This window comes from Penaeus japonicus, unplaced genomic scaffold (assembly GCF_977035675.1).
Source record: "Penaeus japonicus unplaced genomic scaffold, GWHDUDI00000001_assembly GWHDUDI00000023, whole genome shotgun sequence".
NCBI classification, from domain to species: domain Eukaryota; kingdom Metazoa; phylum Arthropoda; class Malacostraca; order Decapoda; family Penaeidae; genus Penaeus; species Penaeus japonicus.
The window spans coordinates 2,434,745-2,451,049 of record NW_028234425.1 but is presented as its reverse complement, the minus strand read 5'-3'; the positions used below and the strand labels follow the sequence as shown (position 1 = coordinate 2,451,049).

At 34.6% G+C, this 16,305-nt stretch overlaps 1 protein-coding gene across 10 annotated transcripts in view; it reads left to right on the top strand.

Annotated features, from left to right (window-relative positions):
* The window catches only part of Pi3K68D (phosphatidylinositol-4-phosphate 3-kinase catalytic subunit Pi3K68D), a 30,367-nt gene that overhangs the window by 674 nt on the left and 13,388 nt on the right, over window positions 1-16,305 (top strand). For 6 of the 10 annotated variants that reach the window (XM_086550028.1, XM_042999421.2, XM_042999426.2 and 3 more), the window contains exons 2-10: window positions 4,009-4,225; window positions 4,395-5,728; window positions 10,484-10,607; window positions 10,932-11,072; window positions 12,257-12,339; window positions 12,606-12,746; window positions 13,047-13,146; window positions 13,562-13,671; window positions 13,811-13,915. In XM_086550028.1, coding sequence (XP_086406154.1) covers window positions 4,045-4,225; window positions 4,395-5,728; window positions 10,484-10,607; window positions 10,932-11,072; window positions 12,257-12,339; window positions 12,606-12,746; window positions 13,047-13,146; window positions 13,562-13,671; window positions 13,811-13,915 — 2,319 coding nt within the window. In that variant the 5' untranslated portion in view covers window positions 4,009-4,044. Of the gene's footprint in view, window positions 1-4,008; window positions 4,226-4,394; window positions 5,729-6,985; window positions 7,746-10,483; window positions 10,608-10,931; window positions 11,073-12,256; window positions 12,340-12,605; window positions 12,747-13,046; window positions 13,147-13,561; window positions 13,672-13,810; window positions 13,916-16,305 lie in introns of those variants that run through there. The other 4 variants (XM_086550030.1, XM_086550029.1, XM_042999427.2 and 1 more) reach the window with 2 other exon arrangements.

Below are 16,305 nucleotides of genomic sequence, written 5' to 3'. Positions count from 1 at the left end.
ACCAAGAGATTCGAACTTTTTCGAAAGGTAGAGGTTTATGAGACACCTGTTGTGGCTTTTCGAATGGATTTAATTCATGGCAAAGTTATGCTGGTCATGAGCTGTCCAAAGCCACTTGAAACTTGGTGTGGCTTTTGCTAGAAGGCCTATAACCTCTAGTCCAATCTGATATCAGGTGTCAAGTGATTGCTTTGGCCTCTGCACCTTCTGTGTCCGTGTAAAGGCCAACGATACGTCCGTCGATCTTATTCTGGCGAGATAGAGCTGGGATGGGTTCCTTATAAGGGCGTAAACGGCCAGCGATGTCTACAGGTTCTGTCTTGCCAGCATATAGACAATGTTGGTTTATTGACCATCGCTAGAGTGCTAATGGCAAAGACGAAGCTGATGCGTACATCTGCTCATTTTGGATGGCAGTTGTGGGCTTAAGTCTGCTGTGTTGGAATCATGTTTAATAACTTAGAGGGTTGTTTTATTTCTTCTCTGTTTTGGTTCTATTTGGGACAATTACCTTAAAGTATCGATGTTTCTGTTGAATATGCAATGATATATTTAAATTTGATCATACATTTTATATAGTGTCAATTACAAAAGATTGTTAAAACCATTTTCAAATTTCATCTTTACATATTTGTGAGGATTCCTTTTTCTTTCGATTTGAATGTCTTCATTATGTAATTACGATATCATTATCATATTAAATTATTACTCTGTTATACCTATAATTTCCTTCCTTTTGACATTTTGCTACTCTTGAGTACCATACTTTTCCATAATTCACGAACATAAATAAGACTACATTTACCCTTCAAATTGGCATGATACTTATATGAAACAGACTTTTATTGATATTGTAAGCAGTGATGGCTAAGAATGAACTATTTGATTAATTTATATTGATAATTTTTTTTTACACCACTGAATGATTATTAGCAATTTGTCTCAGAAAAGAAGTATTTGATTACATAAATGAAAATACTCATTTATATTTAGGAAAAGAATACAAAGCAGCAATTCTTTTTACAAAGCAAAATGGCACTCATTTTGGTGAATCGATGTGTGAGGCAGGACATGTGTTTGGAGGCGGCCACCACTGGCTGGGAGAGATAGGGGCAGCCGGTACTTTATTGAGAAGGAGAGTGAGATGAGTTGAAATGAAAAGAAGGAAGATGAGAAGAAAGAATGAATATTGAATAAAGGAGAGAGAGAGTGAGAGAGAGAGTGAGTTTTTTAAATAAAAATAGCATTCACCTCATTATTATTTTTACCTCAAGTGACAAATATAAATAATGGTACAGAACAGAAATGTGAAATATAGTATGTGAAATAGGATGAAGTGAAGTAAAGGAGAGGTTAGAGGAAAGAGCAAAGAGGAAGAGAGAGAAGAATATTGCAGTTATTTTCATTAAAAAAACAACAACAACATTCATCTCATTATTACCTTAACTGCAAGTAAAATAAATGAAATAGATAAACCAAGCAATGGATGCAGTAAAGCAATCTCTGTTGTTTGCACACCTTTTGGAAAAAAAGCCCACAAACCTCGACCACAAATTGAGCTTCAACTGGTCCTTGAGTTGATGATAGATTGAATCGGTTACATGATGGTCTTAACCCATTATGGACGGGGTGTCTAATGACCTAACTTGTTGTCAGGGCGGGTGGTTTACAACACTAGTGGCACCTGCTAAAAATTAGAGGGACAATGCCTATTAGGCCTAGTATACAGGTGTCGATTGGTAATGTGATGTGACATAGGGATCTGCTCACAGTTGGAACCTGCTCACAGTCATGAAGTATTATGGCTGTAACGACCCAAGCTGCAGAGCTACTGGATTCCAAAGTCAGCCTAAACACTTTTGTGATGCATTTATGGAAAAAAAAAATTCTTTAGTCTAGTCTGTGATGTCCAGAGGGCAGAGAAAACATATTTAGCTGGTGCTGCCAGCATCGTAGACTGCCTGTCCTGGGTGCCAGTTAGGTTGTTAGGTGCTCCGTTCACTTTGGGTTAAGAAAAGTATATTGGGGTAGAAGTTGGATGTTAGGGTATTGATATTGGCATAAATGTTAAGGGATTAGATATTAAGGTAACTAGAATATCCAATTGATATTAAAACAAAGTTGGATATGTAAGTGACACCCATCATCCAATGTAGAAGTTAGTTTGTGGTTGCACCCTAGTGGTGATAGAAAGCAAAAGAAATAAAGGTCGAATTAGGGGTTGTTGGGAAATGCAATGGAAATGGACAAAAAAAGTTCAGCAGAAATTGACTGAAATTGAAATTATTAATGGGAATTTTTTGTTGTTGATGAAGTGGAAAATTATTGGAAAGCAGATGGAGTAAGTGTACAACTAATGAGAAGTTGCTACTAATAAATGAAAGGATAAGAGAAAGATAAAAAAAGGATGGGACAACTATTGAATATGTTAATCTTTTAACCTGTGAAAATTGATGTCCTTCTCGGGTGCTTTTCTTATATCTACATTTTCCTCCTTACATAGGAAATACTGGGAAAAGATATTTTTTTTCTCTTACAGGAATCACTAGAGATCACAATTCCATTCTTATACAGGAAATATAGAAGTATATATTTTTTCTTATACATGAATTACTCTACAGTACTAAGAATAGAAATCTGTCTTACCAGAATATAGGAAATACTTGGAAATTGTTGATGTTAAAATAGAAATTCAACAAAAGTTATGTTAATGGTAAAGTTATAATTTATTCTAACCTAATCTAGCCTGATTATTATTATTTATATCTTTGAACTTGCTATGATGTTAGGTGTCAAGTGCTTATGGTATATGCATCTAATATTCTTGCTATTTTTAGTTTTTCTGAACTTTTTGGTTGCTTTAGCCTCTGTCATTACTAAATTACCAAAGTTTCCATCAGAAATGTAAAAGGATAAGATTACAAACCCCAAGTATTTAAAAAGAGAAGTATGGATATATGGCCAAAACTTACATCAAAAGTAGCTTGTCAATAAGTCTTCTCCATTCTCCACTAGACACCAGAAGAGACGTATTGTGTCTGCTCATCTAAAAAGCTAATTAGGGGAGTCACCTGTGGGGAAATTCGTGCTTGTCTCTCTCTCCATGTTGAGATTACCACATCCTGCCAGGGAGGAAGTGAAGTATTTACACTGTAGGATGATAGATTAAGGAGATATATGGAAGAATGAGATTAAAGAATGTAATTGAAGAAAGCAAAACAAAATTAGTTGGTATTATTATTATTATTTTTTTATTTGTCATAGTCCATGCTATTATTGGGTAGAGAGAGAAAGAACTTGGATGTTTTCCTTTATGAAATATTGAAAGGGAAAAGGATAGATGTAATCAGAGAATTTTCTTAGAAATTAGGGAAAGGGAAAGTTACTGAATACTGTAAAAAAATTTAGTGTTCTTTCTTATTTAAAGTGCGTGTTCGATTCATAATTTGTTGTCATCAATGTGTACCGGCAATTCATAAAAAAGTAGATAATTAATTTATTTAATGATTATGTTATGAGATAAAAAAATGCTTCTACATTCCCTGTTTGTTAGACTGATGTGAAATGATTATTGTAAAAAGAGAATGATGTAATCTAACTACATGTAAGATTCATTCTTAAATTTTATCATTTGTATGCTTGCTGTTTGTATACTGTGATTTTTTATTTGTGGTTTGTATGATAAATATTATCAGTGGTAATTTTGACTCAACTTCGAAAACTATATTTAGGTATTGTTTGTTTTTTATATTTATCTTCCATGATATACTGTACATGCCCCTACCTTCTCTATCTGTCACTTAAAACTGTAAGGAAATTTGACAGCTGTAGAACCTATATCTTTTCTCATGCTTTGTAAGTTCAGTAATAGTAAATGTAAGGAAGAAAAAAATAAGAAAAGAAAGGAAATCACACCTTGGCCATGTATGTTGTATGGTTGCAGAAATAAAAGATAATGTAAGAAAAGTTCAGAGAAAATACTGAAAACTTTTTACCCCCCCATTGCAGATGATTGAGGGCTGTGAATAAATACATTGTGCTGCCATGGGAGACGAGCCACCTCCACTGCCACCCAAGATGAGGTCTTCGACAGGTGTGCGCTACACGGAGCAGGACATGGCCAAGGCCTTGGAGGAGGAGAACAAGGAGTACGAGAGGATCCGGAGGGAGCTTGGGCGCTCTCACTCTCAGAGGCAAGCCCCGCTTAGGGAGAATGGACTCCAAGGTGAGTGTGGAAGCCTGAGGACGTAGTAGGGTAAATAGGTAAATAGGCTGGAGAAATACTAGAATCTCATGTATTGTGTTGTGTTGCTAATCATTAGTTGCTCTTAAAAAAAAAGAAAGTTTATAACGTTTTTCCCTCCAATCAGCTTAAAAAATATTTTTTTTTGCAGATGTACCGAGGTCTCAGACTCCTACTGAAAGGCACAGCAGACCAGTAGAAGTTAAGCCAAGGCCTCGACCAGTCAACAAGCCGGCCCAGCCTACACCTAAGCCACGCACCATTAGCCTCACTCACAACGCTCCTAAAGCACCCGTCAAGTCAAGATCTGCCTCGCATTCCATGTATAGCCATTCACTCATTGCTGCAGAGTCAGATTCTATCAGTAACAGTAGGGCTTCCCCGACCAGCACAATTGCAGAAAGCAGTGATGATCAGCAAGACCTGATATCTTTCAACAGCCCTGAGAAACCAAAGAACGACATCCTGGAGTATCTCCATACCGTTAATGCAAATCAGAAATCAGTGGTACCTGTGTCTACCTCTCAGGGAACATACAGAGTGCACAGCATAAGTAGACAATCATACAGCTCTCACCATTCAGCTTCCGTGGGACCAACAGCAAGTCTACCAACATATCAAGGTTCCATGACCCCATTGTTTTCCGGCTCCCAGTGTCCGGCAATCACGCAGAATGGAACGTCATATCCCAACTACAGCCCGACATCCACAGGAGCCACCTATAGACCAACGTTACCTGCAGTGCAACCTACAAGTAGTAACCTTATCCTCAACTACCCCAGTAGCCTTGGACAGTTAGTACCAGTGATGCCGCCCTTGCCCCAAAGATGCCCAGTGGTTGACTTTCACAATGTAGGAAATATGTTTAACCAGCTGTCAATACCTACGGGTGCGAAAGGCTCCCCAGTGGGGACGCCAACCACTGGGGGGGTAACACTACCGGACCCGGCAATAAGTGCCTCCAGTGCTGGAAGAACTGCCAGTGCATCCAACAGTGATGATCTCATTGACTTGGGGAAGGGTGGGGGTTTAACGGATAGTGTAGATGCCTTAGAAACAAAAACCAGTGTCTTAGATGTGTTCGATCCCATTATGCTTAAAGCCAAAGAAGAGTTGAAGAGAAAAAACACTTCTGCTTCCACTAGTGTAAGTAGCAGAGAGCCCCACTCAGACCCCTCCTGCGTTCCCATCAGCGATGAGGCCCAGGAACTACTCCGCTACAAGTCCTCCAAGAGGCTCAACGACGACGAGATGAGCTACTATGAGCAGGTGGACCCATTCGAGTACATGCACCCCGGGGCGAGCAGCACGAGGTCCGACCCCGTCTATGACATCTACTATGGCCTCGTCAGTCCTGGTGCCGTCGGGGGAGAAACATTTGACATCCCTCCTCCTCTTCCGCCACGCTCGTCTGTCAAGGAGCCTGAGGTGGAACTGCGGAAGAGCGTACACAGTCCTCGTGCTGGAAAGAAGGTAATGGAAAATGTAAGTAGATAATGTTTACAGTATTATTTTGACCTCTCCTTGACGGATGCATTTGGGGTTGGATTACTTTTGTACTGCATTATTCCTTTTATTGAAATTATAAGTTAATTATTCCTTCATTTATGGTACCATATTCTACCAAATGTCATACTGAATCACTTTGGTAAGATCTCATATATAGGCTCATATTTCATCAATAAATCTAGAAAATAACATAAAACACATGCATCTGAAAATGCCCAACCCAGGCTGAACATCTGAACATGTTACTTCGACTGTTTATTGAAATGATAACTTCAATAATTGATGCCATTGGGATTGTTGTGAATTTTTATGTTATCATCATCATCATCATCATCATCAGTCATCAATGTATTGTTATTGTAATGTTCATCATCAGTTTTCCTCTAATATAAATATTGTTAATGATTAAATTTGTAATAGTGACAAACTTTAAACAATAGGTAATGCTTAAATGATGATGATGGTAATGATGATGATCATGATGACCGGTTCTTTGATTAAGGAGAAATAAAACTGCATTGTATAACCATGGAGGTCATTACAAGGAATCAGTACTTCTTGAGAAATGAAACAAGATTACTGTGGCAGATTCAGTACAAGGGAATACCTAATATGGATGCATGGAATAGTATAGAAAGAGGAAATGAAACTGCCATAATAATGGAATGAAAAGCAGGGATTTCCTTTGTAAAGAGCCTGTACTTCGTTTCACTTAGCGTGAGATCGTTGAGTAGTCATGCTACTAATATGTCTATGGTGGTGGCAGTATAAAGGGCTGCTTTTATGGACTCTCTCTGATGTTATGTGGTGTGTATGCCGAGGAGCTAAGGGGGTTTACAGGTAGAGGCTGGTTTTGTGTGAGTGATCAAATGAAAGAAAGAAAGAAAGAAAAAGAGAGATTTGGATTTTTTTTCTGTGATTTTTATAGTGATTTTAATTGATTGACATTAGTGATTTTTATTGATATGAAATCTTTAGTAGCCTCTGAAGCTAGCTTTGCATTAAGATAGAGATGACTTTCTTGCAATTACCTTTGTTTATTTTTATTGTACAACTTTTTCTTGATCTGATGATGCAATCTTATCATGTGGTTTCAACTCTTTATCAGTGTTTGTATCCTCCCTAATATTTACCTGGGAGGCGGATATTTGATAGCATTGATATGATAAAGGGTTGGTTAGCTATCAAAACTTGGTAATTGTCTTATTTGAATAATGAAAATAATACATTGGAATAAGAATCCCTTTTCTCACTCTGAGCTTGATGCTGGTCTCTGCAGCACGTCTCTTTTGCGGTTGTCGGTGTTTGTTGCTCTTTCTGTAGTATTAGTTCTTAGAAAATTCTCATCATGGTCCAAGTAGAAAAAGCAAAAGAGGTTGATGGCAACCCAACAAAACCTCCACGGCAGTCAAGGAAATCCAAGAAGACAACGACAAGCACATTTTACACCCAAGACTGGGGCTCCCTGATAGACAGTGCACAGGGAGCACAAGTCTCTGAGGGCACAGTGGCTCAGGAAACAATGGAACACCAACAGGGGAATTCAACGTTAAGTGAAAGTGACGGTGGGACCTGCCTCGAGTCAGAGCAAGGGAAGAGCGAGAGAGAGGAGACTGAAGATACGAGTTTTGAGATACTGACGCGGAAATCGGAGAGCCACTGGTACATGATATACTATGACGAGAGTTTTAACATCAGCACTGACGACGAGGATGATGATGATAAGTGTGCTGACAGTCATATGAATAACCAGCTGTACAGCTATGATGAAGTGGAGGATTACGGAGTGGGGGAGAATATAGATGAAGTGGATAACAGTTCAGTGGCAAGAGCCCGTCCTCCTTTTGTGTTCACAATCCCGGTCTTTAAAGGTAGGAAAGACAATGTAAAAGAAGAAGTCAAGAAAAATAACTATGAAGAGGAAGATTTGGAAGGCATTGAGGATGAAGAAGCCATGAGAGAAAAAAAGAAAGCCTTTTATGAGCTGCTTGAGGTAGGAGACGCATTGCCAAATCCGAGTTGCCGTTATCTAATCTGATTCACAACACAATAGTTATCAGCTTTTGTATATGAGGAGTTTAGGATGGAAGATTAGATTTGATGTGCAAATGATATTATTGATTCAATGTCAAGTTATTATATTTAGTCATCTTTTGGTAGCCTGACTTCTATTTGCTAAAAATGATTGCCATCATCTGTTTAATTTCTATTCTTTTTAAATGAAAAGTCAAGAAAAAAAAAAGAAAAGAAACAGTAATAGGAAGAGAAAGAAGAAAAGGAAGAAGGTTCCATAGACTTGGTATTAGAAAAATTTGTATTGTAATAATCCTCAGCAGATTTTTTAGCAATGTTGGAATCAGAAAGAGAAATTTAAAAAATGCATATGCATGCTTCAGAAACAGCCCTGTATGAGGAAAGTTTTGAAAGTAACTGCAAGTGATTATGCATAATTCTTCCACTATGTTTATGAATTTTTGGCTTCTAATATACATGACTTTAGTATTGGATAATATTATGTGATATGTAAGGGACTTTAGGTTCAGGGGGATGGTCAAAGAAATAGTTACTGTACAAAGTTTTTCAAATGTGTACATGTTCATACTCATTGAACTTATGTTGCTAAGAAGGTGTAGAAGGAGTAGAAGGAGGAGGAGGAGTAGAAGGAGTAAGAGTAGTAAGAGTAGAAGGAGTAGGAGTAGGAGTAGGAATAGTAAGAGTAGAAGGAGGAGTAGAAGGAGTAGGAGTAGTAAGAGTAGAAGGAGGAGTAGGAATAGTAAGAGTAGAAGGAGGAGTAGAAGGAGTAGGAGTAGTAAGAGTAGAAGGAGGAGTAGGAGTAGTAAGAGTAGAAGGAGTAGGAGTAGTAAGAGTAGAAGGAGGATTAGGAGTAGTAAGAGTAAAAGGAGGAGTAGGAGTAGTAAGAGTAGAAGGAGGATTAGGAGTAGTAAGAGTAGAAGGAGGAGTAGGAATAGTAAGAGTAGAAGGAGGAGTAGAAGGAGTAGGAGTAGTAAGAGTAAAAGGAGGAGTAGGAGTAGTAAGAGTAGGAGGAGTAGGAGTAGTAAGAGTAGAAGGAGGAGTAGAAGGAGTAGGAGTAGTAAGAGTAGAAGGAGGAGTAGAAGGAGTAAGAGTAGGAGTAGTAAGAGTAGAAGGAGGAGTAGGAGTAGTAAGAGTAGAAGGAGTAGGAGTAGTAAGAGTAGGAGTAGTAAGAGTAGAGGGAGGAGTAGGAGTAGTAAGAGTAGAAGAAGGAGTAGGAGTAGTAAGAGTAGAAGGAGTAGGAGTAGTAAGAGTAGAAGGAGGAGTAGGAGTAGTAAGAGTAGAAGGAGGAGTAGGAGTAGTAAGAGTAAAAAGAGAAGTAGAAGGAGTAGGAGTAGAAGGAGTAGGAGTAATAAGAGTAGAAGGAGGAGTAGGAGTAGTAAGAGTAGAAGGAGTAGGAGTAGTAAGAGTAGAAGGAGGAGTAGGAGTTGTAAGAGTAGAAGGAGGAGTAGGAGTAGTAAGAGTAGAAGGAGGAGTAGGAGTAGTAAGAGTAAAAAGAGAAGTAGAAGGAGTAGGAGTAGAAGGAGTAGGAGTAATAAGAGTAGAAGGAGTAGGAGTAATAAGAGTAGAAGGAGGAGTAGGAGTAGTAAGAGTAGAAGGAGGAGTAGGAGTAGTAAGAGTAGAAGAAGGAGTAGTAGTAAGAGTAGAAGGAGTAGTAAGAGTAGAAGGAGAAGTTGAAGGAGTAGGAGTAGAAGGAGTAGAAGGAGGAAGAGAAAGGGGAGAAAGGGGAAGAGAAGAAGGAGGAGGAAGAGAAGGAGGAGGAAGAGAAGGAGGATTGTTTTGGTTAAGATACTGAACGTCATCATTATTGTGATTTGGCCACCTCTACAATAATGTACCTCATGTAGTCCCTCTCAGAACAATAATTTCATCTGTAATCCTAAGAGCTTTACGTATCTTGTGTTATCTCTTTTCCTCTTAGCTTTAATTATCATGCATTATTCTTCTGTGAATTGCCCTTTGTCAATTTTGTCATATCTTTCTTGATGTACCCAACTAATCTCCTTCAATATTCCTAAATAATTTCACTTTATTTATTAATATTAGATATTTTTAAATTATAACTCTCCTTAGGTCTGCCACTACCTGTATCTGTATATACATATCTGTATTTATATCATTATCTATTTGGTACCCAAGGATGTATCTATATGTATTGGTTTTGATATTAGGATATGTCTTTACATATCTGTGAGCAGTTCTGGTTTGGTATGGTAGAATCTGAAGGCCATAGCTTGCATAAAAGAGAACAGATACTAAGCCTTTTTAAACCATGATATTCATTGTGGCAATATGCACACACATGTACACTCACAGTCTTGTACTTTCATACATACACACATGTACATTGATGCTCACATATGCATGCACATGCACATGCACACACAAATATTTGTATTTGCACAAGTACGTGCATGTACTTTTACTCATATGCACATGCACACGCACGCACGCGCACGCGCACGCGCACACGCACACGCACGCGCACGCGCACACGCACACGCACACGCACACGCACACGCACACGCACATGCACACTCACATGCACATGCACTCATACACAGAAAGCTTCTTGCACACATATGGAGTTCAAACATAGATTGAGTTTAAATAATTTTGGTTAATTAATGCTTATCCCAATATATTTATTGGAAAATAAAATCAGACCCTTAAGAAGTCCTTTTTTCTTTCCATTCTCAGAAACGATCTGGCGTCGTACTGGATGGAAAGTCGAGCACACGTCAGATTCGGCTCCTCAAGATTCCGGCCCTCAGTGCCGATGACGAGGCAAGAGCCTTTTGGGACTGCATCAAGAAGCGCAGAGGTGAGGATCTTAAGGCGGCTCACTTTCTCTTCCAATTTTTATTGTTTTTTTTTTTGTTTTGTTTAAATTGACAGTGTATTTATCTTCAGCAAATAGCTCTAGGATTTTGTTGTTGTTTTCAAATCTTTTTTAATTATACTGTAGAAATGATATTTTCTTGCTATTATGGAATTGGCAGTAGTAATAATGTTTTATATCCGTGAAAACAAACACTCGTATTTATAGCTACTACACAGTTATGATGATATTCATATAAATTACAATATAGAATCGTTTATCATTTTAATTCCTTCCATATTTTTCTCTCTCTCACAATTATCTTAGGGGAGTACACCTGGGACGACCACATCGGCAACCCAGGGCTCCTACACAGTGCGTGCCTCGAGGGAACGGTGGACCCTGGGCTGAGCGTCAAGCTGTCGGTGCACTATGATGAGAGGGAGCCCTTGGCCTTCACGTGTAATTGTGAGTCTGTCATTTTCTCCTCGTATTTTCAGCGTTATTTTGATGATTATGATCTTTATTGTTTTTTTGTTTTGGTATTTTATTCTTACCTTGTTTTTACTTGTTTACATTGTTTTAGTTACGCTTGAGATTGAAAAGATTGGATTTTTTTTGTGTGAATCCTTGTCCTTATTTTTTGTTCATATAATTTTTAAGAATAGTTGGTATTAGTATTTGAAGAAATTCTGATTTTTTTTTTTTAAGAGGACTGTTTTCTTTAGAAAAGGGATAATGGTATACCCTTCGTACTTTCATATTCTGACTACGTCCATTATTAAAAAAGAAGAAAAAAAGATGTATATATAAATATATATATATAATATATATATATATATATATATATATATATATATATATATATATATATATACATATATTTATATAAAATTATATATATATGTATTTATGTGTGTGGTCAGATTCTTTCCCATGATTTTCTCATTAATTTTTTGAATTCCATAACCAAAATCTAAACTAAATAGTGTAGACATCCCTCTCATTTTATGTGTATAAATGTGATATGTGTATTAAATGATTGTGCAATGTAATATAAAATGTTGGAATGTATCAAGTGTCACAAATTTGCTCTGTTTTTGGGAGTCGATTAAAAGATGTTTTGTTGAGTCTCTGTAGTTTAATGTGTGTGCTTTACATTTCATTGTTTCATTGTTATTATTATGATTGGTGTTATTATTATTCTATTTTTGTTATTATTATTTTATTGTCATTATCATTATCATCACCATTTTTTTTTATTGTTACTGTTATTATTATTATTGATAATATTAATGTTATTATTGTTATGATTATTATAATTATTATAATTTTAATAATCATTATTATTATCATTATCATTATTATTATTATTATTATTATTATTATTATTATTATTATTATTATTATTGTTATTATAATAATGATTATTATAACTATTATTATTGTTATTGTTGTTATTGTTTACTTATTTTTGTTATGTTATTATCATTATTTTATTATCATCATCATCATTCTTTAAGTTATTGCAATTATTATTACTGTTATTATTATTACTACTATAATTATTAATGTTGTTATTATTGTTTTTTGATTGTTATCATTGATTTATTATTCTTGATTATGTAAAGTTGAATTTTATTTTTTCTCAGTGGATTCAAGTGTAGAGCACGTTGTGATGCACACAGTGTGTACCCTAGAGTTGCCAGGAGAATCGGCAGACTACATGCTGAAGGTAATATAAAGAATGATTTTTAGAAGGAAAAAATGGATTTTGTCATTTATCTGAAGTAATGAGGATATTAGGTTCTAAACGAGAGACCCAGTTAGTCTGTAGAGAATTGACGTAGTCTTTAACTGGAGTGTGTAATGTAATTCACTATAGATACTGTACACAGTTCTCGGCGAAAATCCCGGAGAGTAGACACCTTGTCGTAGCATACACAGATTGCATTCGGGTCACATCACCCTCTGAAAGCGCGGGTCGCTTGCTTCTCACAGGTCCGAGGGGTGGATGACTACCTGTCAGGGGAAACTGTCCTAGGAGAGTATGAATATGTACATAACTGTATAAAGTATGACCAAGACGTGGCCTTCACCCTTATGCATGCTGACTCGGTCAGACACTCTTACCAACGCACCGTAAGTCACCTCGAAGTTGTCTTACTTCATGATAAAACTATGATAGATATATATGAAATGTTTATATGATGATATTTAAAAAAAAAAAGAAAACTGAAAAGATGTTATTTTACTCCATATTGATGATAGATTTCATTGTTATATACTTTTTTAAAAGGATATTTAAGAAATAAAAATGTAAGATATCAGTTTCACAAAGACAAACAAACACCCCCAAAAAAGAAAGAAAATCCTAAGAGATTTCAGAGAAAAAAAAAGAAGTTATTAAGCCCCTCCAAAATCACCCTTTGCACACAACAGCAAGAGGATGACATCGCTGTGTTAGATGTACGAGTCGAAGACTTAATGTCTGCTGGATCTGGGGAGGTAGTGCACCACGAGTCCCTGATCATTGTTGTGGGTAGGTATTTTATGCGCTTTTTAGTGATCTTTTCTTTATCTTGGGCCCCCCATCTTTTTTTGCTTGTTAAATTGCACTGTTGATTTTTATTTTTTCTTATTTTTTGAAGTTTTGTAGCTGCTACTTATTGTAATTGTCTTTTTTATTACTTTTTGTAGTTTTTATTTTGCTGATTTACCATCATTAGCTTTGGCTTTAAAGTAGTTTAGTCTTTATTTGCTGTATGGTCAGAAATGAATTGAAGTATGGTAACAATGTTATGGTGTCTGTCAAAGCTAAATCACTGTTATTGATATATAATAGACAGATATTTCTCTCATATGACACTTGGGCCAGGGAGCATTCTAGTAATTTGATTCACCTTCATCTTACCGTAAGCTTTGCCAAAATACAATATCGTCTCTTCGCTCTTCAGAAACCTTCGAGACGGAGCTCACTCGGCTCCAGAATTCAGGCTTCCTCTTGGTGGATGGAATGCCACTGCAGGACCTGCCGTCTCCCATGAGGTCTCGTAGGCTGCGACAGGTGTGTGGTTATTGATCATCGCATTTTTTATTTTGAGGCTGTCCTTGAGAATTTTTGTGACTTTCAACATCCCTTTAATATACATCAAAGGAGAGTTCTGAAGTATGTTTTCTAATGACATTTCTAAATGGCGTGACAGGTGGTGAAACAGATGTGTGCTATCCTGGGGAACCTGGAGACAACAGAAGTGTCTGAATCTATAAATAACTTGGTATCTACCTGTAGAATCATCCAGCAGAGTCAGGTAAGTGTTTAGTTTGTTTTTATTTAAGAAAAGATAAATAAGTGAGGCTTTATCTCTAGATATGTTAACCCAAAGGGGAATAATTGGAGCCCACTATCATGGTTGGCTTCATGAGATTTGAAGTAGATTTGATGTTTTATTTCTTCCTTGTGTTTGATTCTTGATAAGCTAAATATTTGCCTTTGGAAGGCTGTAGCTCGAGAATTTGTGCAGTTAGAGTCGTAGAATTCCACTCCTTTAGTGTGTGCAAAACAGAGAGCAGTCCTCCGTTGTCATGGCATGTATACCTGCCATACATCATCACTGGGTTAATGAAGAGTCGGATTATATTGACTTCATTAATGTGAGAATTTGAAGTATGATATTTCAGATATTCTTTGTAAATGTTTTTTTGTTTTATTTTGACTTCTGTTCCATTTGATTGCATAATGAATAAGGAATGATAATCTAATGAATTAAAAAAATGAAATAGAAAATTTGATAAATATTTTAGAAGCAAGTGATGTAAATGTTAAATTTTGAATGAGCCAGGCACTACTTTTAAAATGCAACGGAAACTTTAAACTGTGTGTACTCTTGACTGGCCCGTAAGTTATGTGCATGTGATAAGATGTGGAGTATATGTAGAGTAGAAGACTAGTTTAGTGATATGCTTAATCTTGTGTTTTAAATTGTACAGATATGTATCAGTAGAATAATCTGAAAATTTGAACTAGAACTGAAGAAACCTTAGGAAAGGTATTTAAGTAAAGGAAGAGTTACAGTGATGTCATTTATGGTCATAAAGCATCACAGTTGTATAGAAAGTGACTTTATAGTTACACAGTATAAAGCTGATAGAAAGAGAGGTGACGGAAATAGACTTGATGAAAATTGAAACATTGTTGTAAGTTTCAGCTTCTTTAAAAGAAAAATAAGTTGATGTGGCAAGCTTTATTATATAAAGCTGAAGTTAGACAGGTTCTTGATTTTTATTTAAATTAATCTTCTACTTGTGAATTAATTCTGGTATCTTGTAAAATTAATGAAGAAATATGGACCAAATTCTTTATATTTGATGAAAAAAAGAATCTGGATAAAGTGAACATAGTAAAAATAAGTTAGGTCATACATAGTAGTATAGCCAGGGTAAAGCAAGACATAAAGTATCTTCGTTCTTTCTTCATTAATGCTACTTGTGTGTTCTTCAAAGCTCTTTGCAATAGTATTATAGTGTACTTTATTTTCCTTGAACAATGTATATGTGTATATGTATATATGTATATGTATATGTATATGCATATGTATATGTATATGTATATGTATATGTATATGTATATGTATATTTGTATATGTATATTTGTATATATATATATATATATATATATATATATATATATATTTATATGTATATATCCATGTGTATATGTATATGTATATATATGTATACGTATATATATATATGTATATGTATATATATGTTTATATGTATATATATATATGCATTTATATGTGTATATGTATATATATATGTATATATGTATATGTATATATATGTGTATATATGTATATGTATATATGTATATATGTATATGTATATGTATATATATGTGTATATATGTATATATATATATACATGTGTACATATATAGGTATATATGTATATGTATATATATAGGTATATATGTATATGTATATGTATATATATGGGTATATATGTATATGTATATATATATATATGTATATGTATATATATATATATGTATATATATGTATATATGTACGTATATATATGTATAATATTATATGTATATATATATGTATGTATATTATATATGTATATGTATATATATAAATGTATGTATATATGTATATATATATGTATGTATATATGTATATTATATATGTATATGTATATATATAAATGTATGTATATATATATATATTATTATATATATATGTATAATGTATATATATATGTATATATATGTATATATTATGTATGTATATATTATGTATATATATATATATATGTATATATATATGTTATATATATTATATGTATATATGTATATATATATTATATATATATATATGTATATATGTATATATATATGTATATATGTATATGTATATATATATATATATATATTAATATATATATATATATATATATATATATGTATATCATATATATATATATAGATATATAGATATATATATGTATACATATATATCTATATCTTTATATATATATAGATATATAGATATATATGTATACATATATATCTATATTATATATATATATATATATATATATATATATATTATATATATATATATATATATATATATATATATTATTATATATAATTATAATATATATATGTATATAGATATGTAGATAGATA